This window comes from Aquarana catesbeiana, linkage group LG02, assembly GCF_042186555.1.
Source record: "Aquarana catesbeiana isolate 2022-GZ linkage group LG02, ASM4218655v1, whole genome shotgun sequence".
Classification (NCBI taxonomy): domain Eukaryota; kingdom Metazoa; phylum Chordata; class Amphibia; order Anura; family Ranidae; genus Aquarana; species Aquarana catesbeiana.
This window is the reverse complement of record NC_133325.1, coordinates 704,466,670-704,487,184: the sequence shown is the minus strand read 5'-3', so window position 1 is coordinate 704,487,184 and position 20,515 is coordinate 704,466,670. Positions and strand designations below refer to the sequence as shown.

At 43.2% G+C, this 20,515-nt stretch overlaps 1 protein-coding gene across 1 annotated transcript in view; it reads right to left on the bottom strand.

Annotated features, from left to right (window-relative positions):
- The window catches only part of VEGFD (vascular endothelial growth factor D), an 82,075-nt gene that overhangs the window by 7,397 nt on the left and 54,163 nt on the right, over window positions 1-20,515 (bottom strand). The window contains exons 3-4 of the mRNA XM_073616943.1: window positions 18,701-18,891; window positions 13,673-13,815 (exon numbers count right to left, since the gene is read on the bottom strand). Coding sequence (XP_073473044.1) covers window positions 13,673-13,815; window positions 18,701-18,891 — 334 coding nt within the window. The remainder of the gene's footprint in view (window positions 1-13,672; window positions 13,816-18,700; window positions 18,892-20,515) is intronic.

Genomic DNA, 20,515 nt, shown 5'->3' with positions numbered 1-20,515 from the left:
TGCCCATTTTTATTAAAACAGATTTAAAGACATCAACATAGAAAGGAAGGAACACTGCTCACTGACCCACTGCATGAATGTGTGAATGAGTGTGGTCTCAGCCACTGCTGCTCCAGCCACGCCCTGTGACATGTTTTGCCCCACTAACCAAGCCTCAGTGTGTGGGGCGAAACATGTCAGAGGGCGTGGCTGGAGCAGAAATGGCTGAGGCCACACTCATTCACATATTCATGCACAGGGTCGGTGAGCGGTGTTACTTCCTTTCTCTGTTGAGGCCTCCACACCCCTGAATGGTGCATAGGAGCCTGCTCCCTTCACTGCAACTGACGGGAAGATCTTTGTCTCAGTTTGGAATGGCACTGTAAGTTATACCTGGATCACTAAAAGTTGAAGACATAATTTGCTTTTCCCTTGCAGGGATTTTTCAGCCACAAAACAAATATATTTGTCAGCCTCCTGGCTTACACTTATGCCCTGTACACACAATAGGACTTTCCGATGGAAAATGTGTGATAGGACCTTGTTGTCGGAAATTCCGACCGTGTGTAGGCTCCATCACACATTTTCCATAGAAATTTCCGACACACAAAGTGTGAGAGCAGGATATAAAATTTTCCGACAACAAAATCTGTTGTCGGAAATTCCAATCGTGTGTACACAAATCCGATGCACAAAGTGCCACGCATGCTCAGAATAAATTAAGAAACGAAAGCTATTGGCTACTGCCCCATTTATAGTCCTGACATACGTGTTTTACGTCACCGCATTCAGAACGATGGGATTTTCCGACAACTTTGTGTGACCGTGTGTATGCAAGACACGTTTGAGCCAACATCCGTCGGAAAAAATTCATGGATTTTGTTGTCGGAATGTCCAATCAATGTCCGACTGTGTGTGCAGGGCATTACAGTGCTGCTGCTCTGGCCTCACACTTCAGGCCCTGCCTGTTTCACATGGGCTTTAGTTTGTATAAGAGCAGTGTGAACAGCAAGCGTTGCTGCTGGACTGCTCTCTTACAGATGGGGCCTATGGACTTGATCTGGGATTTGACCCGTTTCTGAGCGCTGGGAGTGTTCTTTCTGGGAAGGTGCCAACCACTGTGAACCCTTACCTGTGGAGATAGCTGGAGGATCCTGATAGACCTACAAACAGAAATCTGGGAGAGCTTAGGAGGGAGCCAATCCAGGACCACACATTTACACCTAATACCCCTGCAGGGGTGACAACATTTGGTGAGTGGGGACACAAAGGGGGGAGCACCTTCAGTCACCCTATCTGCTGAGCACCGAAGTCACTTGAAAGGATTACAAATGGTTATCCTAGAATATATTCCCACGACATACATCTTATCCCCTGGGACTTTATATTCATTTATTTTTACCTTCGTTTATATTTTTTATAAATTTTTATTTATTTAATTTATTTTTTAGGTTGACATCATTTTTGCTTTTTCACGCATAATCTGCACGGGACTTTGTTTATATATCTTTATTTATATTTATATACCCCTGCTCTGGGACTTTTCAACAATATTGAATTTCTGGTTACTTTAATATATATATATATATATATATATATATATATATATATATATATATATATATATATATATATATATATATATATATATATATATATATATATATATATATATATTATGTTTTTTCTGCCATGTCACTTTGGAGATCTCACGGATATTAGCGACCTTCAATATATATGCATGATATTAGTTCACAATTTTGGTTTACTAGCTATGGCTATATATTACATATTCTGTCTATATGTGCACACAGGAACTCTTTTTTTCTTTTTTACTTGGCACTGTTTTTCTGTCACATTACACTTTTATATCCATCACGTATGGATACATTTACATATACCTATCCCCAATAGCATAGGTATTTTTGCCTCTACTGGTGGGAGGTTACCCATTTTTAACTCTGTCTACACCACTTGATATAATAGGGAGCGCCACGTACCCCATTTCTTTTTTCCTTATATTTTATGTAAGTTCCCCTTAGGAACCTAACAGGGGGGATGCAACCCTTAATTTTCCTGAGCGCGGAGTATATCATATATTTGTCAGTCTTGTTTGTGCCTTTTAAAGTTGTTACTTCTTGCTGCAGCATAAAAAGCAGGTTTAAGTCTAAATGTTTTGACGCAGACGTTCAAATTTTGGTGAAATAAGTATGGCACTGTGTTCAGCATGACTTTCCCATTCTCCCCAGCTTAGGGTCATCAGATCTCAATATCATCATGTTCTTCTCAGCACAGATCTTTGTTAAATGATGATGTGAGGGCTGCAAGGCAATTGTGCTAATTGTACAGATGCTGATCTCAAATAAATTAAACATGTAACCCATGTAATGTATTAAATGTTTTTGCTTTTCAATTATTATTTATTGCTGCGGACTTACTAAATGAAAATAAAGTGAGAATAAAAAATAAAACAATTTGGTGACCAATGGAATGTTGCCTTACTTGGCCGCAAAATGTGTTGATTTCGTGTTATTTCCTTCATGAACATTTTTTTTCCTTTACTTTTTTACTCCTTGTTATAAAACAAATAGCTTTATTGTAGCATTGTTGTGTATATCGTATTAAAATTGGTTTATTCTGCTTTTAGCCTGCATATATTAAATGTCCAGTTTATTTACCTCTGAGGCATTCTTTGGGCCAGACATATAATTTTACATTGCAGGGGATCTGAGTACAGAGAATAAGTTAATAGGAAACAGATTATACTGGAATAGTCATGTTTATCATTCCATTGTCCTTACTACTCAAGCATGCACATAACACAGTCTTTTACAGTTCTTTAGAATTGTATGCATATTTGCATACCTGGAATTGAAATGTACATATTAGAGAATGGCACCATACTTTTTGCACAATTATTTTACCTATTTATTAAGTTAAATTCTCCATGTTTACCTCATAAAATCTTGCTGTTTACAGGGAGAAAATCAACCCCCTTAGTGAAAAGAGGACAAAACACATGTTTTTAGGAATGCAGACAATAATATTCCTGCTTTTTTGTGAGGCATTCCTTTTTATTGTGTAAGAATGCTTATTAGACACGCATGGCTCTGTCATACAAATCTTTTAAAGCAGCCATTGCACCAAAGCAATATAGAACCCATTTTAATCATAACTCCCCTTTACCCACTTCAGCCTCGGAAGGCTTTACCCCCTTCCTGACCAGAGCACTTTTTGCGATATGGCACTGTGTCGATTTAACTGACAATTGCGCGGTCGTGCGACGTTGTATCCCAAAAAATTGACATCCTTTTTTTCCCACAAATAGAGCTTTCTTTTTGTGGTAATTGATCTCCTCTGCGGTTCTTATTTTTTGCACTATAAACAAAAAAAGAGCGACAATTTTGAAAAAAAAGCAACATTTTTTACTTTTTGCTACAATAAATATCCCCAAAAAACATATAAAAAAACACATTTCTTTTTCAGTTTAGGCCAATATGTATTCTTCTACCTATTTTTGGTAAAAAACAATCACAATATGCGTATATTGATTGGTTTGTGCAAAAGTTATAGCGTCTACAAAATAGGGGATAGATTTATGTCATTTTTATTATTATATTTTTTATTAGTAATGGCGGCGATCTGCGATTTTTATCGTGACTGCAACATTATGGCGGACACGTCGGGCGCTTTTGACACCATTTTGGGACCATTGTCTTTTCTACAGCGATCAGTGCTATAAAAATGCACTGATTACTGTGTAAATGACACTGGCAGGAAAGGGGTTAAACACTAGGGGGCAATCAAGGGGTAAGTGTATCCTAGGGAGTGATTCTAACTGTGGGGGGATGGGCTACCACTGACATGACAGCGATCACTGCTCTCGATCACAGGGAGCAGTAGATCCCTGTCATGTCACTAGGCAGAACGGGGAAATGCCTTGTTTACAAAGGCATCTCCCCGTTCTCCTGCTCCATGACGCGATCCCAGGGCCCCCGCGGACATCGAGTCCACGGGACACGCAGGCACGGAGTACGCGGCGGGCACGTGCACCCACAATGCCGCGATTTAAAGGGGACATACCTGTAAGCCCATTTGCCCAGCTGTGCCATTGTGCTGATGTACATCATTGTGCATTGTGGTCAGAGTATTTTCACCTAGGTAGTCGTGTTCTTGTTTCGATCCTGTATAGATTCCCCAAGCATACGTTATTTTCTATGCTCACCGTCAAGATGTATGCTATACAGCACATGTGTCAAACAGCAGGCTATTTAATGTGGCCCTCACACCTCTCCTGCAGGAGGGTACACTGTGATGTAACAGAGGGTGGGGGACTCTTGACTTCTGATGGTGGTGGTGGGGGGGGTCCCTTGACATGTGAATGAGAATACTACAATTCTTTGCTAGTTGAAAAGGAGGGTTGTACATTGCTGTGTGCTCCGAGTGTGGCCTAGTTTCCTGTTCTTCCCTCCATGCCTGGCAGCTTGGATCCCCTGCACTTCCTGTTTGGATTCAGTGTCCTGTTCAGCTTTCTAACACCATCTGGACGCCGGGATACACCGGACAGCAGGCACTCCTTGAGAAGGAAGTTTTTGCTACAGATATGCCTATGATTTCTTCAATCCGGTAACTGCAATACCTTGTGCATTAAACACATTTTTAACATACTACACTTAGGTGCGCCTCCCTCATTTCCTCCTTTCGTGCACCGCTGGTATCATCCACAAAAAACTTTATTGGAGACTGCTCAGATAGAACACCATGGCAGAACAATGTCCTGTCTGAGCAGTCTCAAAAAAGTCTCTTGTGGATGATCCCGGCGATGTGCAACCCTCCTTTTTAGACTTGCATTATCTGCTACAGGAGTGTGAGTAGTCTCCGTGACAGTCTGCACCTAGCCTTCACAGCTTAAAGTCTTAAGTTATTACTCCAGTGAGAGTGGGGGGGGGGAGCGAAGGGAAAGGAAAGACAGATTCTGGTGGTAGGGGACTCAATTCTTAGAAGGACAGAGAGGGCAGTCTGTAACAAAGACCTGAAGCACCGAACTGTATGTTGTCTACCGGGCGCTCGGGTTTGGCACATCATGGATCTGGTGGACAGAAAACTGGGAGTGGCTGGGGAAGATCCGGCTGTCATGGTGCACATTGGTACCAATGAGAAAGTCAGAGGCAGATGGAGTGTCCTAAAGAACGATTTTAGGGACTTGGGAGCTAAATTGAGGAAAACGACCTCCAAGGTAATATTCTCAGGAATGCTACCAGTACCTCGAGCCATACCAGAAAGGCAGAGGGAGATTAGGGAAGTAAACAAGTGGCTGAGGAGCTGGTGTAGTAAGGAGGGGTTTGGGTTCCTGGAGGACTAGGCCGACTTCTCAGTCGGTCACCAGTACTGTAGAAGGGACGGACTGCAACCTAAATGAGGAGGGTGCAAATCTGCTGGGAGTGAAGATGGCCGAAACGTTAGAGGGGTTTTTAAACTAGGCAACGGGGGGAGGGCCCAGAGGTAGAGATAGTCAGCGCAAAACATGTTCCAGAGGGTAGTATTGGGGGCATTAATGGTAGGTTGACTAAAGCACATAAACCCAAGGTAAGTATAGTAACAAGTCCTAGTTGCAAGCTCGGAACACTCAATAAGAGGATAGTATGCGACCGGTCTAAACTACGTGGCATGTTCACAATTGCCAGGAGCCTAGCGGACAACATGGGTGAACTAGAGATACTGTTGTACGAGGTATTGAATTAATTCTTCTCCTCAGTCTTCACAAGGGAATCGGGGGCTTCAGTGACCAAAACTGCAGTGTTTATCCTCATGATACATCACAGGAAACACCTCCATGGTTAACAGAGGACAGAATTAAAATTAGACTTGGGAAAGTTAACATTAATAAATCATTGGGACCAGATGGCTTGCATCCGAGGGTACTTAGGGAACTCAGTCAGATAATTGCCAGACCATTGTTCCTAATTTTTACTGACAGTCTACTGACTGGAATGGTACCAGCTGATTGGAGAAAAGCCAACGTAGCAACAATATTTAAAAAGGGTCCAAAATACATCCCTGGGAATTACAGACCAGTTAGCCTAAGGGACTATATACAAGATTTTAGTAATGAGAACGGTATCATTAGCAGTAATCAGCATCAGCAATAACCTTCTAAGAGGAGGTGAGTTGCCATCTAGATAAAGGAAGGCCCGTAGACATGGTGTAACTGGATTTTGCAAAAGCATTTGACACAGTTCCCCATAAACGTTTACGTTTACAAAATAAGGACCGTTGGCATGGACCATAGGGTGAGTACATGGATTGAAAACTGGCTACAAGGGCAAGTTCAGAGGGTGGTGATAAATGGGGAGTACTCGGAATGGTCAGGGGTGGGTAGTGGGGTCCCCCAGGGTTCTGTGCTGGGACCAATCCTATTTAATTTGTACATAAACAACCTGGAGGATGGGGTAAATAGTTCAATCTATGTATTTGGGGACAATTCTAAGCTAAGCAGGGCAATAACTTCTCCACAGGATGTAGAAACCTTGCAAAAAGATCTGAACAAATTAATGGGGTGGGCAACTACCTGGCAAATGAGGTTTAATGTAGAAAAATGTAAAATAATGCATTTGGGTGGCAAAAATATGAATGCAATCTATACACTGGGGGGAAAACCTCTGGGGAATCTAGGATGGAAAAGGACCTGGGGGGTCCTTGTAGATGATAGACTCAGCTATGGCATGCAATGCCAAGCTGCTGCTAACAAAGCAAACAGAATATTGGCATGCATTAAAAAGGGGATCAACTCCAGAGATAAAACGATAATTCTCCCACTCTACAAGACTCTGGTCCGGCCGCACCTAGAGTATGCTGTCCAGTTTTGGGCACCAGTCCTCAAGAAGGATGTACTGGGAATGGAGTGAGTACAAAGAAGGGCAACAAAGCTAATAAAGGGTCTGGAGGATATTAGTTATGAGCATAGGAGTGCGCAGCCTATTGCATTAGGGTGTGCACCCCAAAGCTCAGACACACGTTTTTCTCTGCAGCCTCACTTGTAGGGGACAGTGAATGAACGGGAAGTGCTCTGTGCGGAGTACTTCCTGGTTATTCACAAATGGTAGCATAGTAAACACATTGTACTATGTTCAGTTATGAATGGACACAGTGAGCGAGTGTACTCACTGTGTTCATTTAGAAAAGGAAGGGGCTAATAAGTTAAATATTTACTAACCCCTTCACCTGCCCTCCATCCTGAAACATACCCTGCAGCATCCGGGGGGAGAGGAGAGGAAGGAAGCCAGCAGCACTATGGGGTGGGGGGCCAATAAGGTGGAGAAAGACCAGGCAGTAGGGGGAATTGGCACCGCACATAGTTATTAGTGTGTGCCCTGGCACACCCCCTGCGCACACCTATGGTTATGAGGAAAGGTTGCGAGCACTGAACTTATTCTCTCTGGAGAAGAGACGCTTGAGAGGGGATATGATTTCCATTTACAAATACCATACTGGTGACCCCACAATAGGGATAAACAATTTTCGTGGAAGGGAGTTTAACAAGACACGTGACCACTCATTAAAATTGGAAAAAAAGAGGTTTAACCTTAAACTACATAGAGGGTTCTTTACTGTAAGAGCAGCAAGGATGTGGGGGGACCCCACGCCGTTTTTTTTTTTTTTTTTTTGGCGCGGGGTTCCCCTTAAAATCCATACCAGATCTGAAGGGTCTGGTATGGAATTTAGGGGGAACCCCACGTCATTTTTTAAAAAAATTTAGGCCGGGGTTCCCCTTAATATCCATACCAGACCTGAAGGGCCTGGTATGGAATTTAGGGGGACTCCCACGTCATATTTTTTTTTTTTTTTGGGTTCGGGGTTTCCCTGTGGGGAATTCCCATGCCGTTTTTATCAATGAACTTCTATGTGTATTGTCGGCAATGCAATAGCCGCGGGTAGTTTTAAATGGGTTTTTTCCTTCGAAATGTCATTTTGCTGTCAGACTGTTCTAAACACGGGAAACATGCGCCCCTTTACAGGCATACTATAGACACCCCCCAGGTACGAAATTTAAAGGGATATTACACTTTTATTGTTTGACTTTAAGCATTATTAAAATCACTGCTCCTGAAAAAACAGCCGTTTTTAAAACTTTTTTTTGCATTGATCCATGTCCCCTGGGGCAGGACCCAGGTCCCCAAACACTTTTTATGACAATAACTTGCATATAAGCCTTTAAAATTAGCACTTTTGATTTCTCCCATAGACTTTTAAAGGGTGTTCTGCGGCATTCGTATTTGCCACGAACACCCCAAATTGTTCGCTGTTCGGCGAACTTGCGAACAGCCAATGTTCGAGTCGAACATGAGTTTGACTCGAACTCGAAGCTCATCCCTAATACAGGGATAAACAATGTAATACTGACATATAATCACACACATAGGTTGGACTTGATGGACGTGTGCCTTTTTTTAACCTCACCTCTTATGTAACTAAAACCAGTAATAATCGCATGCAGAGGCAATTATTTAATATGATCCAAAGTAGATACATATGGTCTTACAGGGCAACCATAGTGCTAATGCGGCCCGCAATAAAATTAGGTAGGTAGGTTAATTGGCTCCTGTCTAAGTTGACCCTAGTATGTGTATGCAAGAATGAATGTGAGTTAGTGACCTTAGATTGTAAACTCCTTGAGGGCATGGACTGATTTGAATGTACAATATATATATATATATATATATGTGTGTGTGTGTGTAAAGCGCTATGTAAATTGACGGTACTATACAAGAGCCTGTAATAATAATCAAAATGGCCTAGCATTCAAGAGACTGCACAGAAAAGGTTATTTGCTCCCTGAAACTACTAGAGATGATTACTGCAGATTGCGGCACTCTTGCTACGAAAAGGGGTTGAATAGTGAGCTACTCCTGCACAAAGCTCCTTATTGTGTATTGTTGTTTGCCAGCACAAGTGCACTTTAAAGTGTCACTAAACCCACATTGTAAAAAACTAACAATAAATGCTGTATTGCATGCTGTTCATACTCACTCAGTCACTATGAGATTCATTTTCTGTACTGTATTCTGCAAAAACATGGTTGATCCTTCTGCTCTCTATTTTGCAGTTGCGGTGGCAACTCTGCCCATGCTCAGTTTTCAGTGAGTTTCTATGCTGAGCATTTCTTCCCCATCGCATCTGAACAGCCCATGTGACTTTAGAGTCACACATATGGATGTATACACAGTGGTAAAGGACAGCCCACTCCCTCCCTCTCTCCTCCTCCATGCCCACTAACCAGCTAAACACAATGGGGGTGGGATATTACATTTAGACTAATGGAGGTTTCATCTCCCTCTTGTTCTAAGGCGCAGGCTGGAGGGGCGTGACACAGCCTGCGACTGGCAGAATTTCTTTCCTGCCTTCGCCTTGGTCATATCACAAGAAACCATCTCCTGCATTCCTGTTTAAAGACTGGCTTGCATCCCTTCTGGCTCCTTATCCTGCTTGCTGTTCCTCCACTTGGATCCCTGACTTCTGGCCTGGCTGATTACCCGTTCTGGTTACTGAACTCTGGCTTGGCTGACTACCCTATCCGGTTACTGGACTCTGGCTATGCTTTGACTAGGCTTACTCTATTTACCTTTTTATTAATAAACAAGTGTGATTTAACTGTACTTCTGTCTCGGTCTGGTTCATGGTTTCTGACAGTAGGTGAAGGCCATGAATTCAGAAGATACAATCAATCCACTTGTTGGTAATATTTTTTCCAGATTGGATGAGCAAGATCACCACATGGATCAGTTTGCCATTGCGTTACAAATGCTCCTGAGTTGCACAGCTCACCTGGAATCCCCCACTGTGGCTGCTCCAGTACAACCTGAGTTGCAGGCCGTCCCTGCTGCTGCGCCAGTCTCTGTGCAGGCAACCGCCTTGAGTATTACCTCTGTTAGAGGTATGTCTGGTTCCACCCCCGCTTCCCCAGCAATTTGGGGGCGATCCAGTTCAATGCAGAGGGTTTCTCAACCAAGTTGAGATATACTTTGAGATGCTGCCCCAGGCGTTTTCCACAAACAAGCAAAATAGGGTTCTTGATATCTTTGCTTTCTGAGAGAGCCTTGGCCTGGGCTAACCCTCTATGGGAGACGCAAAAACATGTTGTCTTGAGTTACCCTGAGTTTGTGGCCTCCTTTAAAAGGGTATTTGATGTTTCCGCACGCTCCACTTCTGCTGCAAAGTGCCTCATGTCCATCAAACAAAGTACGAGAAGTGTTGCCGACTACGCCATTGAGTTCTGTACTGTGGCAGCAGAGGTTGTTTGGAACAATGAGGCCCTCGTGGCTGCTTTTTCTCATTGTCTCGGATTCCATCAAGGATGAGATAGCAGCCCGAGATATACCCACTGAGCTGGAGAGCTTGATTTTGTTTGCCATCCTCATTGACTCCAGACTCAAAGAAAGACTTTCTTTTAAGGAGCACTTGTGGAAGCCTCCTGTACGTTTGCCTCCGAGCTTTGCAGTCCCACCGGTGCCTCCCTCACCTCCCATGCTTTCTGGTACTGAGTCGGTCAGTGAAGATGAACCCATGCACATGGGCTTCCCACGTCTCTCTGCGGATGAGAGAGCCTTTAGGAGGAAGGAGAGATTGTGCCTTTATTGTGGCCAGGCAGGTCACCTTTTGAAGTCTTGTCCTACCTGTCCTGGGAACACCAGAACCTTGAGGTCCTGTCATGGACAGACCTTAGGTGGTGTTGTGTCGTCCCCAGTTATCCAGAAGGATAAGCCCCTGGCTTCGGTCACCCTTTCTTGGGCTAAGTCGTCTATTGAGATACAGGCTCTAATCGACTCTGGGGCTGCAGGCCTGTTCATTGATGCTGCCTTTGTATTAAAGCACTCGATTCCACTGCAGCTGCGTGACACTCCACTTACCATTCTCCCAAGGCAGCTGGCCACCCTGGGAAGAATCAACTCATTTGGGCCATTTGCCATCAATTCTGGTGTTCTAGTCTACGTGCTGATGTAACTGCCTTCGTAGCTGCCTGTTCCGTGTGTGCTCAGAGTAAGACTCCACGACACCTTCCAGTGGGCCTCCTTCAACCCATAGGCCCTGGACCCACCTGTCTATGGATTTCACTGTGGAGTTGCCCAACTCCCAAGGCAAAACGGTTATCCTTATGGTGGTTGACCGGTTCTCAAAAGATGTGTCATGGTATTTCACTTAAAAAGTTGCCCACTTCTAAGGAACTGGCTTCCATTTTTGCTTGGGAGATCTTTCGCTTACATGGGCTACCCAAGGTGATTGTCTCGGACAGGGGTAGTCAGTTTGTGTCCCGGTTCTGGCGAGCCTTTTGTGCACAGCTGGGAATTCAGCTTGCTTTCTCCTCTGCGTATCACCCGCAGTCTAATGGGGCCGCAGAACGAGCCACTCAGTCCTTGGAGCAATTCCTACATTGCTATATTTCTGACCATCACAACAACTGGTCAGACCTATTACCATGGGCAGAGTTTGCTCACAACAGTGCATTGAATTCTGCTTCCCAATTGTCTCAGTTTATGGCGAATTATGGTTTCCAACCTTCCATGTTGCCTGACTCGTTTGTTCCGCAGAGTATTCCTGCGCTAGAGGAGCATCTCCGTGGTCTTCGTTCCACTTGGGCACAAGTCCAGGAGGCTTTGCGTCATGCTAATGATAGGTACAGACACCATGCTGACCGCAGACGCCTGCCTGCGCCCTCCTACCAGATTGGGGACAGGGTCTGGCTGTCATCTCGCAACCTCCGACTTCGTGTTCCCTCACTGAAGTTTGCACCTCGGTTTATTGGGCCTTTCCTTATCCTTCGCAGGATTAACCCAGTGGCTTACACGTTGGACCTTCCTCCTAGTATGCGCATCTCTAATGTGTTTCATGTTTCCTTATTGAAACCGTTGGTCTGCAACCGCTTTACCACCTCGGTGCCACGTCCTCACCCTATACAGGTTGAGAACCATGAGGAGTATGAGGTACAATCCATTGTTGACTCCCGTAGGTTCCGTGGGCGCATATAGTACCTGGTGCATTGGAAGGGGTACGGTCCGGAGGAATGCTCCTGGGTCTCATCCTCGGATGTACATGCCCCTGCCCTCCTCCATGATTTCCATAGACGTTTTCCCCTCAAGCCCGGTAGTCCTCTGAGGGGGAGGGGTCGTGGAGGAGGGGGTACTGTCAGGGCTGGCTCAGCCCTTCCTTCTCTGAGCTGGCCGCTCAGCTGTCGGCTAATTGCCAGCTAGGGATTTTGCAGTTGCGGTGGCAACTCTACACATGCTCAGTTGTCAGTGAGTTTCTATACTGAGCATTTCTTCCCCATCGCATCTGAGCAGCCCATGTGACTTTAGAGTCACACATATGGACGTATACACAGTGGTAAAGGACAGCCCACTCCCTCCCTCCCTCCTCCTCCATGCCCACTAACCAGCTAAACACAATGGGGGTGGGATATTACATGTAGATTAATGAAGGTTTCATGTCCCTCTTGTTCTAAGGCACAGGCTGGAGGGGCGTGACACAGCCTGTGACTGGCAGAAATCTGCCCACACCATTCTATTTCCACAAAATAATAAAGATTTAATTTCAAATATAAAGATTTAATTTCAAAGCTTGACTTTGGAGGGGGCAGAAGCAGCTGGCTCAGGCTCCAATGTCAGGGCTGGCTCAGCCCTTCCTTCTCTGAGCTGGCCGCTCAGCTGTCGGCTAATTGCCAGCTCTCTTCTCTCTCCACAGTTAACCAGCTGTTGTGGATCTGCTCGTCAGTCCCGCCTACTTAAAGACTTCCAGCTCACTTCTTTCCTGCCTTTGCCTTGGTCATATCACAAGAAACCATCTCCTGCGTTCCTGTTTAAAGACTGGCTTGCTGACATCCCTTCTGGCTCCTTATCCTGCTTGCTGTTCCTCCACTTGGATCCCTGACTTCTGGCCTGACTGATTACCCGATCTGGTTACTGAACTCTGGCTTGGCTGACTACCCGATCCGGTTACTGGACTCTGGCTATGCTTTGACTACGCTTACTCTATTTACCTTTTTATTTTTATTAATAAACAACCGTGATTTAACTGTACTTCTGTCTCGGTCTGGTTCATGGTTTCTGACACCTAGTGGCTTGCTGAGAGGCTGAGCCAGCTGCTGGTCAGGCATCTGGGCGAATCTTGACATTATTGTCAGGATCCCTATAGAGCTTGTACTGGCTCTGTGATGTCAGCTGATAGTGCACTCCTGTGACCCACAGGAGAAGTATGACCAAAAGAGCTTTGGCCACACTTCTCCTTTAATTAGGAAACAAGCTGGCAGGTAATAAAACTTATGCTTACATACTGTATGTGAAATGTGAATTTAGCTGTTTGCTTTCACTACTGTTTAAAATGTTTCCTTACCCTTTAACTCTTTTTACAGTCTACATTCATTAACAAGAGCAAAGAATCAGAGAAAGAAGACCACATGTTCTTTCGCGTAAACAGGACAGTTTGGCGCATTGCCTAATCTACAAAAAATATGCTATTTATATGGAAAACTAAATGGCAGTGTTTTATCAGGTCTCAAAATAAATGTTCTGTAGAATACGGATAATGAATACCAGACTTGCAATTTGCTCTGATAAAACTTTCCCTCACACAGCAATAATAGTCAGAGGCTCTTGCAACTGTCCACAGTTTATCATAAGTAAAGGTAGCTAGTGAGAATACTAACCCTTCTTCCGGATATGTAATTGATCTACGTATTATGGTGGGCGGATGACGACCAACCAGCGAACATTTACAGCTTGTATGATTGGCAACTTTGATAGTTACAGGTTCAGGTGCTTGTGTCAGTGGTAGAGAAATTTGAAAAACCTGTGAAAATAAATATATTTAAAATGGTCAGTCATTTCATGCATTATTTTTTTCATGGATTTGCTTGGGAGTATTTTTTGTATATTTAAAAGGGGAAGACTCTTCACAGACAGGAAAATCACGCAATTAGAACGTTGACAGACTAGAGTCCAGCGATAAGGAAACCAGTAAGAGGTTACCTGTGATCTGTTGGGATCAGATATGTGAGCTACACACAGGAAGATACCACTGTTTAAGTAAAGACAACACAATTTATTAGTGAACATACAATACAGAACATGTACATATAATAAGTCAATAACCAAACAGTGTAACATGCAACTGGAGCAAATGACTAACTACAAGCTAACTAACTATAAGTAGGGCAAAGTGAAGTCAGGCAAGGGGTAGGATTGCAGAGAAAATATAAAGTCAGAACAGGTCAGGACAGGTACAGATGCAGATCAAACAGGAATAAAAATGGGTGCACAAGTACAATGCTGAAGGCCTTATTGGCTCCAGAGATGGGGCCTTCCAGCAGCCAACATGAGATGGTGACTAATTTCAAGGTTCTGTTGGGTGCTGCGATACACCTGCTGATGATAATGGAAGTACCCAATCTTGCCCAAGGACCAGAGTACCACCAGCAGGTGTTCTAGATGCTTTGTGCGATCTTGACACCAGCATGTCATCTCCTAGATCAGCCTTTTTCAACCAGTGTACCCAGCAAGGGCATTGCTAGGTCTACAAAAGATCTGGGGCTAGAGCCCTTAGCAGCATAGTAAAGAAAGTCATACGCTTGGGCGGGCATACACATGTATATAAAGTAATATACGTGCGTGTATATATCCCAGAGAGCCCCCCACTTACATTAGGGTCCCCAGAGAGCCCCCCCTTACATCAGGGTCCCCAGAGAGCATCCTCCTTACATCAGGGTCCCCAGAGAGCCTCTCCCTTAAATCAGGGTCCCCAGAGAGCCTCTCCCTTAAAATCAGGGTCCCCAGAGAGCCTCCCCCTTGCATCAGGGTCCCCAGAGAGCCCCCCCTTACATCAGGGTCCCCAGAGAGCATCCTCCTTACATCAGGGTCCCCAGAGAGCCTCTCCCTTAAATCAAGGTCCCCAGAGAGCCTCTCCCTTAAAATCAGGGTCCCCAGAGAGCCTCCCCCTTGCATCAGGGTCCCCAGAGAGCCCCCCACTAACATCAGGGTCCCCAGAGAGCCTCCTCTCCCCTTGAGGACCCCTGCAGAGACTCCGGGCTATGGGCCCCAGATACAGGGCTATAGCCCCAAAAGCCACCCCCTAGCGACGCCACTGGTACCCAGACACCCTGGGATGCCTTCAGATTTTTTCAGGGGTGCCTTGGCAAAATGCCTAAAAAATTGCCCCAAAATTGTATACAAGCCAGTGGGTGGATCAAGCCTGCCTTTTAGTTACACAAAGCCACAGGTTTTCAATGTGTACCATTATATGTTGTTCTTGTTTGCACCTCCCCTGCCCTCTCCATAAGCACTGGAGTCACTTTAGCTGAGCAAGGGAGAGAAACTGAGGGAGAAGATACACTTTGGAATACTAGTCAGTACCAGTATGCAAAGGTGTATTTTTTTTTTTGGAAGAGTAAATCACCTCCAATGTTGGGCGTCCTATGTGTGTGGATGCTGTTGCATTATGTAAAACTATTAGTTTAGTTTTTTGCATCTTAGAATGGGGTGCCCTGAGAGTGTGCATAATTTTAAAGGGTGCCTTGACTGAAAAAAAGTTGAGAAACACTGTCCTAGAACTCGCCAAACTTACTGTGACTTTTTAATCAAACTGGGACTGCTCTAAGCAATGGCATAGTCTCAAAGTAAAAATCTCTTCCTTTTCTATGAGGATGATCCTCTAACTACTGTGGAAAACTTCTAACATAGCATTAATTCTCGATAAACTGGACCATATGATTGCAAAGTATATGTAAAGCCACATTTTTTTTTTTTGGTTTGGGTAAGGCAAGCCATAGATAGATGAAGTGATTATTTTTATTGCAGCTATAGGTTGCAGGATAGAAAATCACTTGATTCCACCATCAACACAGTCAGTGTTGATGGTGGAATCCCTCCAGCAATGTTATTGTGTTCTGCCCGTGGTACACAATAATTACTGCTGGTGGCTATAGCCGCCAGCAGTAATCACATGCAAAAAACTGGCAGACTGGTTGTTTTGAAGTTGATCAGTACAAACAGCCTGCCCATAGATGGATTGAATCTCGGCCGGTCCTTGCCAGGTTTTTTATTGATGTCTTTGCTGCCCCTGGGGATATTCATTCTCTCTATTTTTTCTTGCGACCATTACCACTTGAACAGAAAATGATAAGGAATTCAACATTTTGGAGTTTTCACCAAGGAAGCCTTGCAATGCAGACATCTGTTTCAGTAACAACAGCTAAGAATTCCCCTGGCTTTTGAGAGATTACCTCTTACTTCCTTTCTTTCTGGGGGAAGAAGTAAAAGAAACTCTCCCCGATAAAAGCATGCAATGGGGTTAATTTACTAAAGGAGGAGAGAGTGTTCTCCTAGCAAAGTGAATAAAACAAAACTGTGTTAACTTCAGTTATCCAATAATATGCAAGACACATTTTTAATTTTTTAATTTTTTTTTTAAGAGAAAAGGGGGGACCTCTACCCATGCCACATTCAAATAATATCCTAAATACTACACAGTTTGCAGAAATGAGTCCTGCTGATATATGGATTTTAGTGGCACCCACATGAGACAGGCACAAACATTAAAAAATGACAATCTTTTTTTTTACAACATTATTAAAATAACGCAATTGCGTGTATAAACTTTTTTAAATTGATAGTGTCACAATTTATCATAAGATACATACTATAAATGCCAATTGGGACCACAATGCAGACACCTCTATTTTTGTAAGGTATATACTGTAACTTATATGTAGAGGTGTGTATATTCTCATCCGCTGGTCAAATGTATTGTGACACTATTGATTTTAAAATAGTTTATATACGCAATGCTGTTATTTTAATAATGTAAGATTGTCATTTGTTTTAAGATTGTCATTTGGGTGCCAGTAAAATTCATATATTATTATTATACAGGATATAGCGCCAACATATATCAGCAGGACTTGTTCCTGCACACTTTGTAATATTTAAGAAAATTTGTAAGCTTCCCTGCACATTAGTGGGTATTCATTGATAAACAGTTTCACTTTGCCAAGTGAGCATTCTCTATTACCCTAGTAGTAAATCTATCCCGTGGAAAAACAAAAAGCATTCCTGTTTATTAAATTGCATACATTCTTCAGGGATTTCGGCAAAATGTTTTTTTTCTTTGTCGGATTGAATGGGGAAGCGTTAGGACTTCTGTCTCATTTTATTACTATGTACTTATTGCAATGATCATTTTATCTCACTTCCTGTTTGGGTGATAGGAGGTCACAAGAAAGTGATAGTTTTCCCAATGGGGACACAGATAGCAACAAAAACCAGATGAGGGCTCCAACCAACAGAATAAAACAAACTTAGTATGTTCTGAATATATCTTCAAGTTAGACAATTATACAATTTTCATCTAATAGGTGATCTTGTGTGTTTTACCAGATACACTGTTACCAAAAGTATTGGGATGCCTGCCTTTACACGCAAATTAACTTTAATGGCATCCCAGTCTTAGTCCGTAGGGTTTAATATTGAGAGCACAAAGCAAGGTCCATAAAGACATGGACATGGATGAGTGAGTTTGGGGTGGAGGAACTTGACTGGCCTGCACAGAGTCCTGACCTCAACCCGATAGAACTTCTTTGGGATGAATTAGAGCGGAGACTGTGAGCCAGGTCCTCTCGTCCAACATCAGTGGCTGACCTCACAAATGCACTTCTGGAAGAAAGGTCAAACATTCCCATAGACACACTCCTAAACATTGTGGACAGCCTTCACAGAAGAGTTAAAGCTGTTATATTTTCAAAGGGTGGGCCAACTCAATATTGAACCCTACGGACTAATGCCCCGTACAAACGGTCGGATTTTCCGACAGAAAATATGTGATAGGACCTTGTTGTCGGAAATTCCGACCGTGTGTAGGCTCCATCACACATTTTCCATCGGATTTTCCGAAACACAAAGTTTGAGAGCAGGATATAAAATTTTCCAACAACAAAATCCGTTGTCGGAAAATCCGATCGTGTGTACACAAATCCGACGGACAAAGTGCCACGCATGCTCAGAATAAATAAAGAGATGAAAGCTATTGGCCACTGCCCCGTTTATAGTCCCAACGTACGTGTTTTACGTCACCGCGTTCAGAACGATCGAATTTTCCGACAACTTTGTGTGACCGTGTGTATGCAAGACAAGTTTGAGCCAACATCCGTCGGAAAAAATCCTAGGATTTTGTTGTCGGAATGTCCGAACAAAGTCCAACCGTGTGTACGGGGCATAAGACTGGGATGCCATTAAAGTTAATGTGCGTGTAAAGGCAGGTGTCCCAATACTTTTGGTAATATGGTGTATAAGGGCAATTATACATATATTAGGTCATTTTTCTAGAATGGTTTTAATAAACAATTTCAATAAGTTATTCAAATTATATTTAAAGTAAAGGGGCTTTAACATGGAGGACAGTGCCAACAGTCATTTCATTGCATTCTATGCCTCTACTGTAAATTATTGCAAACTACGAACAGCCTAGATTAGAAGGTTTAAATTCCCTAGATCCAAATCAGGAATTAAGCCCAGTAGTACATACAGAAGGCTATTTCCTTCTTTTAATTCAAGTAACAGACTTCTAAAAGTTAAAATAGATTTTCATTCCAAAGTAAAATCCACAAATGAGATATGATTTTGAAATTTTGGATGCTGCCATTAAAGAAATTGAAGAAGTGAATTTCAAAGTAAAATACTGTTACCGATTTGAGTATATAGGATGTGCTGGTGTTTAGGCAGGAAACTCCCTCTTCATTACAACAACCTCCACATCTGAACACAGAGACGCAGGGTGGTTTAAAGAACGTGTTAGTGGCAGTGCCAAGATCCTTCGCAACATCAACACAGGTTTCTCGAGGCATGCACTGTGTCTTCTGCCATTCTTCATCAATAACTGCACAGAGAATGAATAATATTTTGATCATACATTATGCATTACAATTGAGATGTCTTTTTATCATCACAGACTGCAGAGGGATACTTTACAAGAACTCTTACCCAAGTGTAAATAGACCAGATTTTGTCTCCATTAAGAATTAATTTAGCTCCAACAGTAGGTTGTGCCTGCAAAATTTACACTTGTGTGTCTGCATGTTTTACCTCTATTGTCTGCTACAATCCACCATGAAATGAATAATTAATCTAACTGTCCCTTACTGGCATTGTTTGGTTTTATGTGGCTAGAGCTTCTGAACCCACTGCTATTAAATTGCCATTAAAGAGCGATGTATCATTATTGAGGGAAGGAATGACCACTAGCGTAAAAATGTTTTCTATCCCAACCACAAGTCCCTTCTCATCTGGTGTTCCATGCATTGGTACCTCTTGTCCTTTAGAATCTCTGTATAGCTTCACAGGCAGCACAGCGAATATGTCCTCCCCTGCATTATGCTTTGTTTTGTTTTTTTCGGCAACCAAACTTGATAGCTTGCCAAATATATCATATTCCGACAGAATCAAAAATAGTGAAGAAATACTAAAATTCTCAAGCACACAAAAGAAAAAAATTGTTTCAACATCTCAGTTCATTTGTTCATCTGCAAAGCCATAATGTCCACCAAGGCACCTCTGTGTGGTTCCTTAGCTCAAGTTGCTAACTATAGGACATATACAGTATAGCCATGTATACATTGAGAGTAAGCTTTTAAAGCCTAGTGTTCTTGCTTTATTGGATTTGGTGCCTTGAGCAACGTTGGGCTTCTGGTTTGTTGCTGTATCTTTAGGAAGATGCCCCCAGGTAAGTCAAATGTGGATTATTTAATGTTCAGCGAAATGGAGCATTCCAAATTAGAGAGGGATATACCTTATGCTGTGTACACATGACCGGTTTTGCCGTCGGAATAAACTCCGAAGGTTTCTCCGACAGAACTCAGACGGTCACAGTCACACCAAAGTCCGACCGTCCAGAACGAGGTGACATACAACACGTACAACGGGACTAGAAAAAGGAAGTTCAATAGCCAGTAGCCAATAGCTTCTGTCTCGTACTTGCTCAGAGCATGCGTCGTTTCCGGTCCGCCGGAACAGCATACAGACGAGCGGTTTTCCCGATAGGAATTGGTTCCGTCGGAAATATTTAGAATGTGTTCCATTTCTAGGTCCGTCAGAATTTTCGAAAAGAAAAGTCCGATGAGGCATGCACACGATCAGAATAGATGATGAAAAGCTTCCGTCTGACTTTTTCTGTCGGACATTCCGCTCGTGTGTACGCGGCAATATTTATTGCCGCACTTTTGGTGATGTCACTACTGTAATTTGCACAGTTCTCCTTGCTGGAGGCTCTGAAGTGAGGAAGCAAAGCCCTGCCACAATCAAGATGGCCACCTCCACACAGAGACACAGTGCAGAACAAGGCTTGAAAAGTCTGTAATGGAATAAAATTAGCTGCACGGAGCCCACAGGCAATACTGGTGACTAGTCACAAACTCTATGCCTGCCTTTTTTGTGCACAACTTTCACAATCTAGTGGATTACTATAGTAAACATGCATATTTTTCGTGCTGTTGGCTAGATTAGCA